This window comes from Lichenostomus cassidix, chromosome Z, assembly GCF_008360975.1.
Source record: "Lichenostomus cassidix isolate B80296 chromosome Z, HeHo_3.0, whole genome shotgun sequence".
NCBI classification, from domain to species: domain Eukaryota; kingdom Metazoa; phylum Chordata; class Aves; order Passeriformes; family Meliphagidae; genus Lichenostomus; species Lichenostomus cassidix.
In genome coordinates this window covers 17308043-17322535 of record NC_139511.1, presented here as the reverse complement: position 1 = coordinate 17322535, position 14493 = coordinate 17308043, and the positions used below count along the sequence as shown (strand labels likewise).

Here is a 14493-nt window from a genome sequence, read left to right as displayed (position 1 = left end):
AGAGGAACATACCACTGAACATCGTTAAAGTAGCTTTGACTCTTCAGATGACCAGACTGATTGCTGAGAAGAACAGACTACAATCAGTGTACAAAGAAGGAAGTGTACAACTAAGAGCTGCACAGGTGACTGTATATGAATACTGGGATATCTGTTATGAAAACATAACTGGGGTTGAAAAGGATGCTTTTGTGTCTTTGTTTTGAAGTAGGTGTTGGTATGGCTAAATATTTAACTTTGAATTCAGTAGTAGTTGAAGTAGTTTTGAAGTTCAGCAGATTTGAAGTAATTTGACTTCAGCCTCTTCATTTAAATCTGAATAGTAGCTTTACCACCCTCAAATAAGACAGCTAAACTGCTGTGAAAATGTGCCAAACTGTTATCTTATCCTGGATCTTTTTATTATAATGCATAGTGTGTGTAAAAAGGCCAGCTGTTAGTCCAAGGATTCCTTTTCTTCTGAGTCTGTCCATAGACAAGTAGCTCCAACCCATATGGGAAATACAAGCTCAAGATGAACTAGAAAATGCAGTGGTGTAACAGAGCTATTTTACCTTTCTTTCATAACTAATATCTTCATACTGTAATGCCTTTATTGGAGGACAGAAAAGAGGCTGAATGGTCCTTCTCTTGGTGAATCATTTTAGGAAGCTATGCTGTGTTCAGCTAAAAAGTTGTAGCAGTTAGTTCCACAGCAAGTACACGTTTCGAAGAGCAGAGGATGCTGTGATTGCGTATGGATTGCTGCAAAGGTCAATTTTTGCATTTGTGTAGTAGTCCAGTCGTTAAATGCACTGGGGAATAAACTGTCAAAGTGAAGGGCAATAAGTTGGGGTTTTTTTCCTTGTCTTGCAAGAGTTCAGTCAATTATAACTTACAAATTCAATTTGATCATAAAGATAAAATTTGGAAAGTGGCTTGAAAGGTTGGAGATTTTTTTTTTGCATGGACAGGTAGTTCCAGAAAGAATGGTCTTGGCATGTAGTTAGAAAACCATTTGAGGTTATAGTTACCATCAGTTACAGGAAAATGAGACAGAGGAGAACTTTCTAAGAGGAGCAGGAAGTAACTTGAAGACAGAGACAAGTCCGGCATGTTACTTAGAAAACCGCTGATGCACCAGTTTCCACACATGATGCATCTGTTACTCAATTGATCAAAGTTCACTGAAAATCACTTAATTGCTGAAGCTCAGTAAGGAGTAAGAATGTATTACAAAGCCATAAACCTCATGTCAGTAACGTGTATTGTCACTGGGAAATTTATTTAATACTTTTAGTTGTCTCTGCACACATGTTCATCATTTAGGGAGTAGCTTGGTGCATAGTTACGTGACTGGTCAGATCAGTAGACAGGATTTGTGATTCTGACAGGATAAATCTTGAAAATTGCCTCCTTCCTAGTAAAAGGTGTGTAAAAGTCAAGTGGAATCCTGCTGAGGCCCCTTCAGGAAATCAACAGGAACATTAACATTACCATGTACTTTGATTCCTTGTTCATTCTATATATTAAAAACTTGTGTATTTTTATTACTATTTATCTAAATTTTATTTTGCACATGGCCATTGACAGTAGGCTGGCAAAGCTGAGTTAAAATTAAAACTTAGCTTGTTGAACTGTCAGTGAATTTTTTCAAGAACCTACTTCATGGTCACATCAAATACCTATTGCTTTCTAGTCTTTCAACAGAAATATACTGAAATTTCTCTTCCCAAACATGCATTTTCCTCTTCACAGAAGAATTTTACTTACCTTAGCTTGGATCAGGCATATTCAGGTATTGAATTTGTTTCAGATTTTAAGTGCCTACAGATCAACTTGAAATCCTGTTTCATGGTGCTCTGCAGAGCTCCCTTTAAGTGGGAGCTTTATGTACATTTGAGAATTGAGATTTCCCACTTCAGATGATTCAGAATTGATTTGGGCTCTGGAAATGATCAAACACCTAAAATTTATGCTTCTTGTATAAAAAAAGTATAGGTGCCTCTCACTGGATCTTTTGCCTTTATTATCATGTCAAAACATTTCATATGAAGCCAGTTGACTTTTAACTTTGTGGGATCCAAAATACTATTACAGGGCATATGCAGATACTGAATGGAATGTAACCATTGTGCTGTACAGATGTATTTTTGCTAGTTCAGTATAACCTGAGATCTTTGCTGTAAAGAAAAGGAGGGATATCCTCTCTTTACTGTTTTATCTATACAGCTCTAATGCCAGTCCTTGCAACCCATGTGACATTTCCCTCCTGTGCAATAGACTTCATGAAATGGAGGGGGTAATCTAAAAAAAGGCTTCTTCTAAAAAATTTTCCAACCTTTCTGAAAACACCAATGCAGTAAAAAAAAATACTTTTATAGTATGTTTGTGGAGATCGTGAAATGCTCATCTGTAGTGCAAAGATCTATCTTGTAGTGCTTGGTGGAGAGAGAAGGAAGAACAGGTTTTTGAGTTGATACATGCTGAGAACAGCAGCCCTAACTTGTGTGCAAGATGATCATTAATGATCATATCTGTTGCTACTGCTTCAGTTGTATTTAGTAAATAAAGATCAATTAAATTTCCAGAAAGTAATGAGAGTGACTATCAGTGTCTGTGTACTGTATTTTACAACTGTGGAACAAGTGTTTCTCTAAATGTATGACTTCCAAATGAAAACTGAATTTTTCTCACCACTGGAGGGCTCCTATATTTAGCTGAAGTACACAACAATAAAACTTGGAAGGTAAAACTCTTTAATCTACATGCGCATTTGTTAAGTTGAGAGAAATAAATTCAGCTGTTTTAGAAGAACTTTTTTTGAGCAAATTACCTTGGCATCTGTTAACTTGATGAGCAGAGAGGTATAATAACTTACATTAGTTGACACAAATTTTGTGGATATTTTAACAGTCTGGTTTCACCTACCTTTTCTGCTTTAGATGAGGTTTGTTGCTAGTATCCTAGTGTTACCTCTAGAAACTAACAATAATGTTTAAAAAAACCCCCGAAAAGTGGTGGTGGGTTTTTAAAATATTTTTTCATATTTCTAACAGCAACGTTTTCATGAACTGGATAGTAGGAAGCAGCTTCTTTATGAGAAGTGTGTGGAATTGTTGAAACAAGCTCGACAGGTCTGCGGATTGGGTCCAGATCAGGATTTTCCAGAAGAATTCCGAGTTGTATGTATAAAAAGAAATTTCTACATGTCTCTTGAATTTCTAACTTTTCCTGCAAAGAATATCCTATATTTTTTATTAGAAGGCTCCCAGTAAAGGATCTCATGTACTGCTGTTACTGTTATTAGCCTTTTAAAGCAGCTTTGAAGTAGTGCTGAGATATCCTTTGACTACCGCTTTGTTTTGTGCATGGGGGAAAGAAAATTTGATCAGTGATTTCAATTGAAATCCACAGTCTTCACAGAAATGAGTTGAGGCCATATTTATCTAGCTTCCTACTCTAAAAAGAATTGAAGTCTGGGCTGACCTACATCCCTGGATGTCTTCCCAGACTCTTAGAAGTATTTGTTTGCATGGCTTAGGTAGCTAACACAGTCCATGTCTTATACCAAATCTCTGTGTATCTGTGCCTGCACAAGGTAGGGCAACTAAGGAGCGACTAATTGTGGTTCTTAGTTATGTAATAGCACTTCCAGCCTTCTTTCTCTATCTGCAATAGTTTGTGAGGGAATCTTGCTGTGTTAATTTTTGAGTATGTGACACCCTGATTTAAAGTAACAGAATATTTTATGGGGGTTTTTTTGTGGGTTTTTTTTTCCTAAACTTGAGTTGTTCATTAGTATTGCTTTGTAATACGTGCATCCTTTGTCTTGCAGGCTTTTCAGACTCTTCCAAACACATTGGAGGAAATTGATGCTTATCTGAATGAAGAGAAAACCAGGGCTTCCTGTTTCACAGGCCTCAGTGCTTCGGTCTGTTTACTTCTTTCCCGCCATCCTCTCTCCCTCCTCCTCTACCCACGTTGTACTTGCTTCCCACTCTGTGCTAGATCTCTTGGTATAATAAGCTAGATGGCAGGAACAATGTGCTGTAAATGCCAGCTTCTGCATCTATTCAGATTTGAAGTAGGTTCTTTAAAAATGTGCCTTTAAAAAAAAGTTGGAATAATCTGAGAGAAACAAAGCTTTGCAGTTTCTTTGCTTTAAAGCTAGAAATCTGTCTTGTTTAGTGTGCAGTGCAGAAGTCTCTGTATTTGTGTTTGAACAATATCAGTGCAGTGTGATATTTTTGCAGTCAAGGTGAGAATTGGCAAATATTTTGCTGACTGCTTGTTTTTTATTCTGGCAGGTTGTTGAAGAATACAATAGGCAAACACGAGAAATACAGCAGTTGGCAGAATATCTGGAGGGAAAGAAAACTGAGTTGAATAACTATAAGCAAAACATTTCACAGGTAATAGCTCAAGTTATCACTTCTGTATCATTATAATCCCGTATCAGTGTAGGAATGTATGCACAGAAAGAAAGGGTAACGTTTCAAATTATCTTGAGTGTAAATGGAGATATTAGCTTCCTTGATTACAATGGTTTTTTCAATTTAAATACTATGTCCAAGGGAAAATTCAGTTCTTAAATTGATTTTACATGGATATGTCTACTTTGTAGGTCAAAGAAAAGTGGCTAAACCTCTTGAAAGTGATGATTGAAAAAATTAATGGAAAGTTCAGTAAGTTCTTTAGTTCTATGCAGTGTGTTGGTGAAGTTGATCTTCATGTGGAAAATGAGGTATGATTGATTTTTTCATCATAGAAGAATAACTTCCATATTTTTTGCATAATGTTTCACTCATATATTGCTATAGACAAATAACAAGTTGTCATGTGGAGATATTCTTTTTAAAAAAAACACTGAACTTTTACTCAACACTTTGGGTGTACTAGAACTGGCTTACCAGTCTGATTGAAGGCAAGTGAGTCTATCCAAACACATAGGACTTCACATCCAGACTTGTGGAATAGGCCTGCAACTTACAGAGCTTGGTTAAAAACGTATTTACTTAGCTGTTACTCAAATTTATGAAGTTCATTATTTTATTCTGCATTTTTAGCTAATTTGTGTCCTCTATTATCATCTGAATCTTCTGTTATTAGGTGTTGAATTGTTTTGGTTCTACATGTACCTTCTCCTGGAGTCTGGGGGCATTTTGTCTGTTCTGAAAACAGCTGTCGTTTGGCTCATGCTGTTACTTTCCCAGTAACCTTTATAGGTAGGGTTTACCTTTGGTGAAGAGTTTAAAGCTTCAGTAGAACTTGGGGAGAAATACTCAGTGCAATGAACAGAAGAGAGAAATTTGGCATTTTGTTTTAAACTGATTGACTGAAATGATGATTTCAAGGCTTTCATATATTAACACATACACTATGCAATAGTCAAAGTTAACACATACTCTCTTTTCTTGGGGATTTTGCTGTTGTAAATTACTCAAACAGCTTTTCTTAAAATAGCAGTGGCAGTTATTACTCAGGTCAGAAGAGTGACTTAAAGCTCTTTATATGAACTGCATAAAAATGTTTATTTGGAGACTAGTAATATGAAACAGCAGAACATTAAAGCACAGACTTTCCAGGTCTTTTGATAATTACCTAGACAGATCTATATTACACAAAAAACTATCTTTTAAATAAAAGTACGTTGGGAGAGAGAACACAGAAGGAACGGTAAAGCAGTTTAAAAGCTAAAGGAATCTGGAGCGCCTTTCTGAATCTCTTCTTTGGAAGGTCTTGCTTTTCTATAGCAAAGATGTCACAAATAGTTCTAAGAGATTAGCTAGCAGTACTGTGCCAGTCAGTAAAACTTGTTTTCTCAAGGGATCAATGAGTGCAATCCAGAAAGATGGATAATCTGTTCTCGAGTTTGTATTCCTTACCCTTCTGTGCAGGAGAGCCTTTTGCCTCACCTGTAGATATGAAGAGGGAGACTCTTGAGGTAGAACTACTTTTTATTAGAAATAGTTCTGTAACACTGAAGTTCAAGCCTCTGTAACTCTGCCTTGTAGGAATCTTGAGATCTGTGGATGTCCTTGGTGACACTAAGCTACCTACTGTCACCATTGCATAACAGGAGGAATTTCTTCACAGGAAGGGTGATTAAACATGGAATGGACTGAGGAGGGAGGTGATCGAGTCACCATCCCTGGAGGTGTTCTAGGAATGACTGGACAGGGCATTCAGTGCCATGGTCTATTTGACAGGTTGGTGTTCAGTCGTAGGTTGGACTCTGATCTAAGAGGCCTTTCCTAACCTAATTAATTTTGTGATACTGCGTGAAACACTTCACTGGGTTCTCCTTTAACATCCTAGCAGAGGCCTCTGTGAACATTGTGACTTAACTTGGGAATACTTAGCCAGAATTTAGAGTGCTAGCCATGATAACCCCCACATTCCTGGATTCACCACAAGGAATTTTGAGCATCACTCTTGTCAAGTTTTGGAACGTCTGTCAGTTATACGAACTGGCATTCCAAGTAGTCTGCCAATACTCAAAGTCTGACTTTGATGCCAACACAGCTGTGCTGGATGTGAATCCTTTTTATTGGGTTTTGTTAGCCTTTATCTTGTTCACTTTTTCAAACCTAGTTTCAGTCTGTGCTGATGCTCCTAAAATTACCGCGGACCTAGAGATGTTAGATTCTGGGTTTTATTTCTCCTTACATGAAGTCGTAATCAGAACAACTTGCAGAATCACAGATATTCTAAGTTGGAAGGACCCACAAGGGTCATCAAGTCCAGCTCTTAAATAAATGGCCCACGGAGGGATTGAATCCACAGCCTTGGTGGTGTTAGTATCCTGCTCTGACCAACTGAGCTAACTCAGTGGCTGCCAAATACAAATTCACAAATAATAGAGAGTACTCTGAAGATTTCTTTTTAGTCTTAAGCATGAATGCATTTCCTTGCATGGTCTTTGTTTTGAACCCCATCTGTTACCCTGATACCTTGCATCATTGGCTGAGCTGCTGACAAGTGTCACTTTCATGTTAAAGAAAAGCCAGGGTTGGAATCCTTGTGTGTGGTTTTCCTTGTTGAAGCATGGAAAGGAAATGGCTGTCCTGGTGGATTTTGGGCTGCTTGCACTTAAAGAGGTTCAGGTTGACACTCAACCTACACACACACACCATTACTCCACTGTTCAAATTGATAGTATCGTGTATCCTGATGCATTTTTTTTCTGATGAATGGGATTTATAGGGACATTGCTTTCTCCTTTTTTTCTAGCCAAGATTTTAATTTTCCTGTTGATGTTCTCACTGCATCTAAAGCCTTTCTTAAGATGGATTCAGTAATTAACAAATAGTCATGGAGAAGGAATGGTATTGAAAATTCTCTAACAAAAGTAGATAAGAGCTAAGGAAAATAGATGAAACAGAATTAATAGACACGTAGATGAAACAGACTTAATATATTGCTTTTAAGTTGAACCTGAGTAGTTAGTATACCCCTGTAGTACATTTGTTTAAATGTCCTTTAGTTTGCATGTCATCATAAAATAGTCTGTAGTACAAAGAAAATGAGTTTAACAGGTATTGGCTTTCACAGGAGGAGTATGAGAAGTATGGGATTCGCATTAGAGTCAAATTCCACAGTAGCGCTGAACTTCATGAATTGACTCCATATCATCATAGTGGAGGTGAGAAAACTGTTTCCACTATGTTGTACCTGATGGCTATGCAAGAACTCAACAGATGTCCTTTCAGGGTTGTTGATGAAATAAATCAGGTGAGAATCAATAGTGCAGTAATGCTCTTTCTACGTGGTGGTTATGGTATAGTGGAAAGAACAGACTTTTTTTTTTTTTTTCTTTTCAGGGAATGGATCCAATGAATGAGAGAAGAGTTTTTGAAATGGTTGTGGAAACTGCTTGTAAAAATGGGACATCTCAGTACTTCTTCATTACACCAAAGGTATGTGAAAATGAAATAGAAAGTTTAAAGTATAGGAGAAGTGGATTTTGCGTGGTAATACACTGATTAACACTGTATAACTTACCTCTGTTTTACCTAAGAATTTTAGATTAAAGGGTAAACTGGGAGGATTTATCCATTTTAAGGACAGCAAGGCAAGCATTCAGACAACTTACACCAAGGTCATCTCCTCAAAAAACCATTCTGGAGTTGTGGCCTCACTGGAAGTTAACACATGATACTTCCTACCTATCTACCAGTGGACAGGGTTACCGTGGAAAAGGCTGGTAGTAAAAAGTAATGCCTCTAGCTAACACAGAATTCAGAGTATAGCAGAGATGAAATTCCAGACAAGTCATGATGGTACTGAAGGAGGAGCAGGCCTAGTGCTGGTGACGTCAGAAGAACTATAAGAGTCCCAAATTATTACCTGAATAGTTTTCCTGTATTGCAGGCTCAGAAAAGGTGAAACAGGATGAACTAGTTTGGAAAAGACCTTTGAAATCATCAAGTCCAACTTATGACTTACCACTTCCTGATCAACTAAACCATGGCACTGAGTGCCACATCCAGTCTTTTTCTAAAATGTGTTGAGGGACGTTGACTCCACCACCTCCCTTGACAGATGATTCCAGTGCCCAGTCACTCTTTGGTGAAGAATTTTTTCCTGATGTCTAACCTAAACTCCCCCTGGCACAGCTTAAGACTGTGTCCTCTTGTTGTCAGTGGTTGCCTTGGAGAAGAGACCAACCCCCACCTGGCTATGACCTTCTTCCAGGTAGTTGTAGAAAGTGATAAGGTCTCCCCTGAGACTTCTTTTTTCCAGGCAAAACAACTGAGGCTCCCTCAGCCATTCTTCACTGGGCTTGTGTTCCAGGCCCTTCACTACCAGTCTTGCTGCCCTCCTCTGGGTTTGAGCATCTCAACGTCTTTCCTAAATTGAGGGGCCCAGAACTGGACACAGTGCTCAAGGTGCAGCCTCACTAGTGCCAAATACAGGGGAAGAGTGACTTCTCTGCTCCTGCTGGCCACACTATTGCTGATACAGGCCAGGATGCCATTGGCCTTCTTGGCCACCTGGGCATGCTGTTGGCTCATGTTCAGTTGACTCTTGACCAGTACCCCCAGGTCCCTTTCTGCCTGGCCACTGTCCAGCCACTCTGTCCCCAGCTGGTAGCACTGCAGGGGATTGTTGTGGCCAAAGTGCAGACTCGGCACTTGGGACTTGTTAGACTTCACGTTGTTGGACTCAGCCCATCTATCCAGCCTGGCCAGGTCCTCCCAGAGCCCTTCTACCCTGCAGCAGATTGACACATCTCCCAGCTTGGTGTCATCTGCAAATTTACTGATGGAGGACTCAGCCCCCTCATCCAGATCATCAGTGAAGATAGCACTGATCCCTGGGGGACACCACTTGTGACTGGCTGCCAGCTGGATTCAGCAGTGTTCACCACCACACTCTGGGCCCAGCCATCCAGGCAGTTCTTGACCCAGCAAAGAGTGCTCCTGTCCAAGCCGTGGGCTGCCAGCTTTTCCAGGAGGATGCTGTGGGACACAGCGTCAAAGGCTTTGATAAAGTCCAGGTAGACAACACCCACAGCCTTTCCCACATCCACCAGGCAGGTCACCTGCTCATAAAAGGAGATCAGGTTGGTCAAATGTGACCTGCCTCTCCTTAACCCATGCTGGCTGCGTCTGATCCCCCAGTAGATGCTGTGTGATGGCACCAAGGCTCCATAACTTTGCCAGGCACTGAGGTCAGGCTGACAGCTCTGTAGTTTCCTGGATCCTCCTTCCAGCCCTTCTTGTGGATGGGTGTCCCATTGTCCACCTTCCAGTCACCTGTGACCTCCCTGCTGAGCCAGGACTGATGGGAAATGATGGAGAAAGGCTTTGCAAGCTCATCTGCCAGCTCCCTCATCACCCTAGGATGGATCCCATCTGGTCCCATAGATTCATGAGCATCTGAGTGGCTCAGCAGGTCTCTGACTGCTTCCTCCTGGATAGCAAGGCAGCTGTTCTGTTCCTTGACACCATCTACCAGCCCAGGAGGACAGTTGTCCTGAGCACAACCTGTCTTTCTGTTGAAAGCTGAGGCAAAGAAGGTGTTAAGTACCTCTGCCTTTTCCTCGTCTTTCGTTACTAAATTTCTTCCCACATCTAATAGAAAATGGAGGTTGTCCTTGCCCTTCCTTTGGCCATTAATGTATTTATAAAAATATTTTTATTGTCCTTCACAGAAGTGTCTAGATTCAATTCTAACTAGTTTTTTGCCTGTCTCATTTTTTTCCTACATGCCCTAGAAACTCCCTTAAGCATTTCCTGAGATACCTGGCCCTCCTTCCAAAGGTGATACACCCTCTTTTGCTTCTTTAGTTCCTTCAAAAGCTCCTTGCCCATCCAGGCCTGTTGTTTTTCTCATCGGATCATCTTTCAGCACACAAGGAGAGTCTCTTCCTGTGCCTTCAAGATTTCTGTTTTGAAGTACACCCATCCTTTCTGGACTCTTTAAGGACAGTATTTAAGGGCTGCTTCCCAAGGTACTCTCCAAATAAGTCTCTTGAATAGGCCGAAGTCTGCCTTCCAGAAATCCAGTGTGGAAGTTTTATTGATGTCCCTCGTTTCACCAGATAATGAAAACTATAATTTTATGATCACTGTGCCCCAGGCAGCCTCCCACCACCACATCTCCTACCAGCCCTTCTCTGTTTGCAAACAGCAGCTGTAGCATAGCCCCTCCCCTGGTAGGCTCACTCACCAGCTGTGACAGGAAGTTGTCCTCCACACCCTCTTAAGAACCTCCTGGACTGTCTCTTCTCTGCTGTGTTGAGTTCCCAGCAGATATCTGGCAGATTGAAGTCACCTACAAGAACACTGTTTGGTGATCCTGAAATAACTTCAGGTCAACACAGAGGGCCCTCTGTTCCCCTCAGAAGGGAGTCACCCACTATGACTACCCTTGTTTTCTTTTTTGTGCTAGAGGTAGAGATCTGTCTCACAGATGGAGTGGAGTTGGGAGGCTGTCTGGGCAGATTTTTTTCTTGGGGATCAGGAGGAATTTTCATTTCCTCCCTGAGTAGGGACCCATTTCCACTTGCCTTCCTCTTTTAGGTCTCCACTTTCTGCTTAATGGTTGGGAGGCATGGGAGTCCTGTGACTCCTGGTGGGCTTCTCTCAGGGATGGAATGGTGAAACTCCACCCATCTATTTCCCTTTCCCTAATACTCCTTAGTCTTTCTACTTCTTCCCTAAGTTCCTCCCCAGACAGAGATCATTCACCTGTTCACACCCCAGACAGGCATCTTTTGCACCATCCCCATGTACTACTGACAGGCTCAAGCACTCCTTAGAGGAATGTGTCTGGACAGATGTGTCCTTCTTGGGGCTTTCTGTTTGGGTTGGCACACTTTTACTAGCTATAGCTTTTGATGATGCCATTGCTGAAAAAGACCAATCCCAAAACAAACAAAACCCCAACACAAAATAAAAACCCTACTAGCAGGAGGATGACTGCAACCCTGCCTGGTTGCCATGCCTGCATGAACTGCCACACAAACTGCCATGCCATGCCCTCAGTGATGTGTCACACCCATTTGCCTGCTCCTGTTTGCCGCACTTTGGGTCCAAGAGTGACCAGTTTAACTGTATTCTTTGGTCAAAATTTTAAAAAAGGTCTTTGACTTACTAGTGATGCAGTGATGCAATGCCAAGGCTTGAAAGGGATAAATAGGGTGGCTGTTCATGAGCACTATTAATGGAGACTAATGTTGCATTCATCTTGATCCAAGACTCAGTGTGATCTAAGACAAATTGAACCAATGAAGCTTACTTTTACACTAGGGAGGCAAGCAGTCAATAGTGTGCTGGTTTTATGAAGATATCAGTTCTGCACCGTTATACACTGTATTTTAGAAAATCTGGCTGGTATGTCCTGTTTTTTCAGTAAATAGCAAGTGAAGGATCTGAGTAAAGCCAGCTCATAGCATTGACCTTACTGGAGGGAGATGAAAGGTGATGGTTTTTGTTGCTTCTGATCTGGCAGGTTGCTTGCATCCATGCAGTTTGGATGTTTCCTGACCACATTACTTCTTTGCTGTTCTGTGTTACTTAATCCCTTTCGTCTTCTTGTGATTCCTCTCCTTTTCTGTGATCAGCTTTTCTGTGAGCTCTCCTACTTAGAGGAAGAACAGAGTGATTTGGATGTTGAAAGATAGATGAACTAACTCTATGCTTCTGAAATGTAAGGAGTCGTAGAAAATTACTGTGTGGGGTCCACAGTCTGTTTTAAAAGTTGAGTCTATTGTCAAATTACTCAGAATAGAGACAGGGAGAAATGGAGTGTGTAGAGCTTACCAGAAAGATGAAAATAAAAATGAAAAAGCAGAAGTAAAACTCAGAAGCTTAAAAAAGCAAAAAAAAAGTCAACATTGTGGTAAGAGGAAACTCGAGGACTATGTTGCACCATTATTTAGCAACAAGATACAGGGTTATGAAGAGGTGGCTGAAGATACTCTTTGTGCCTCCTTTTCCCCTTCATGCCTCCCCACAAGCAGGTGATCACCACGGTTAACATGGCAAGTTATAATGGCCTGTAACAAGAAAAATTAGTGACTGAGCACATAATGTAAAGATTTAGCTGATGTTTGTGGGGCTTCATTAGAGAATTATTTAAAGGCTGGACAGGGCAAGCTGAGGACAGGGCCAGACTCTGCTGTTCCAGTGGCAGTTCCTGAGCCCACGCTGTGTGTCACCACTTACTAGAAAACAAGTATGTAGTCACCTACTAGCAAGTGTGACAGTTTGTCATATTAAGCTGAGTTCCATGTGTGTACCTGATGCCTAAATACAGGAAAAAATTGCAACCCTTTTTTTTTCAGTGTTGACACCTCCCCCAGCTATATTTTTAAGCAAGTTGCAGAGGGAAAGGGTGTAAATTAATATGCAGTAAAGTTGATTAGGAATATTGTATTCTGTATACTTGTGATTCACTGTCATAATGAGTAGATGAACTGAATATGTTCTTAGAAGTGGGTTTGAAAATTAGTATTTTTAATACGAATCTGTGGTGAAACAGATTACATTTATTAAACATACAGATAATCACCATGTTGGGAGTTAATCCTTTTTTTACTGTAAAGCAAGATTAGAATTACTAACAGTTTTAGGTTAGATAACTTTATTTGACAACAAGATTCATTTCAGCACAGAGAAACATAAAATCTAGTATTTAAGTGGGAAAAACCAACAGCATCTGGTGCAAGGCATAAATGCCTAAGTGACTGGGGAAAGTAGCAAGTTGAGCATCAGTTGCAGGTAAATTGCTAAATGTCATCCTGAGTACTACTGGTAATCTAGAGTTTGCATGGTGTCTTTGTCTGCTAGGATTGTGCTTGGCAGGATTTGGATTATCATAAGTGTGCGACTTTGCTGTTACACTTCAGAAAAGTAGTACAGGGGCTGGAATTACTCCAGAATATAGCAGGGCAACTTCTAGGTAATTTTGATTGTTCTGAGTTTCCACTAATGGAAATTGCATGGCTCAGAGAAGCACAAGGCTAAAGCGAGACACATACTTACTTGGGTAGAATTACTATCTCCTGCCCTGCCCTGGGGAAAAAGGAAAAAATACTATTCTGTGCCCACAGTGGAGTGGAGTTATTCTCTGAATATAGAAAAAAACCAGATAGTTTGCAGCAAGAAAGCAGAGATTAGATACAAAAAATTACTTATGATAAGAATAGTGATGCATGGAAATTGGCTGAAGAATGACTCTCTTTGAGGGAGTTCCTAGGAACATGTACAAGTCATCTGTCAGGCTATAATCCTGCTATATTGAAATTTTTGAAGCGTAGGTTTTTACATAGATCTCATTCAGCTTTTTTAGATTATGAGGAACATCTAGCTCTCTTGACTTCAGTTTCTGTGTTTTTCATCAGCTCCTGCAGAATCTTACATACAGTGACAAGATGACTGTGCTGTTTGTCTACAATGGACCTTTTATGCTGAAAACACACAAATGGAATACGAAGAACTTCAAGAGGCGGCAACGGCGGCTTTCAAGGATGAATGAACATAGTGGTGTATAACTGTAGACACGCAGTTCTACAGAAATATTTTATATATCTTTCTTGAAACATCTGGCTTTCAAGAATTCAGAAATTGTGGAAGAGGCAAACCTGTAAAGAGTTGACAATTGAGAACTTCAGTCTTTAAAACATGCACAAATGTTTGACAACATTTGAAATGCATGAATTTCAAGTCTTTCATAGTGGTCACTTTCTCCAAAGAACCTGCTTTTCTCCATGGCAGGTTTAAATAAAATCAAAGTTTCTTTTTTTTTTTTTTTTTTTCCTGTTGTAGCAGAATTCAACGATTTAATGTCTGCTTTATTTTGAGTGGGTATTTTTCTTAACAGCATCCTGGTAATGAACTTTGCTAGTGAAACTGATATGTCAGGCTTTGATATTCACATATTCAAAATAAAATGATGTGCTACAAACTATGAGCTAGAATCTGGAAGGTTTTAAGTATTAAAAGGTAAGTATTTGTCTAGGTTTGAAAGACAGGTGTCTGCCGAGGAAGGCAGCAGCCT

At 40.1% G+C, this 14493-nt stretch overlaps 1 protein-coding gene and 1 long non-coding RNA gene across 6 annotated transcripts in view; one reads left to right on the top strand and one right to left on the bottom strand.

Moving 5' to 3' along the window:
* Positions 1-14406, top strand: part of SMC5 (structural maintenance of chromosomes 5) — a 45197-nt gene extending 30791 nt beyond the window's left edge. The window contains exons 17-24 of one of the 5 annotated variants that reach the window (XR_014846869.1): positions 3-125; positions 3039-3164; positions 3818-3913; positions 4290-4394; positions 4607-4726; positions 7537-7627; positions 7806-7901; positions 13838-13976. Coding sequence is in view for 2 of the 5 variants with exons in the window: in XM_085042789.1 (XP_084898915.1) it covers positions 3-125; positions 3039-3164; positions 3818-3913; positions 4290-4394; positions 4607-4726; positions 7537-7716; positions 7806-7901; positions 13838-13987 (996 nt within the window). In the remaining 3 variants the exon portion in view is untranslated. Of the gene's footprint in view, positions 1-2; positions 126-3038; positions 3165-3817; positions 3914-4289; positions 4395-4606; positions 4727-5996; positions 6192-7536; positions 7717-7805; positions 7902-8002; positions 8782-13837 lie in introns of those variants that run through there. The other 4 variants (XR_014846870.1, XM_085042789.1, XM_085042790.1 and 1 more) reach the window with 4 other exon arrangements.
* Positions 5489-12111, bottom strand: LOC146424455 (uncharacterized). The gene is made up of 2 exons (XR_014846873.1): positions 11892-12111; positions 5489-5897 (listed from the first exon to the last, which is right to left on the bottom strand). It is a non-coding gene; the product is annotated as an uncharacterized LOC146424455 (long non-coding RNA).
* Positions 14407-14493: the final 87 nt, after the last annotated feature.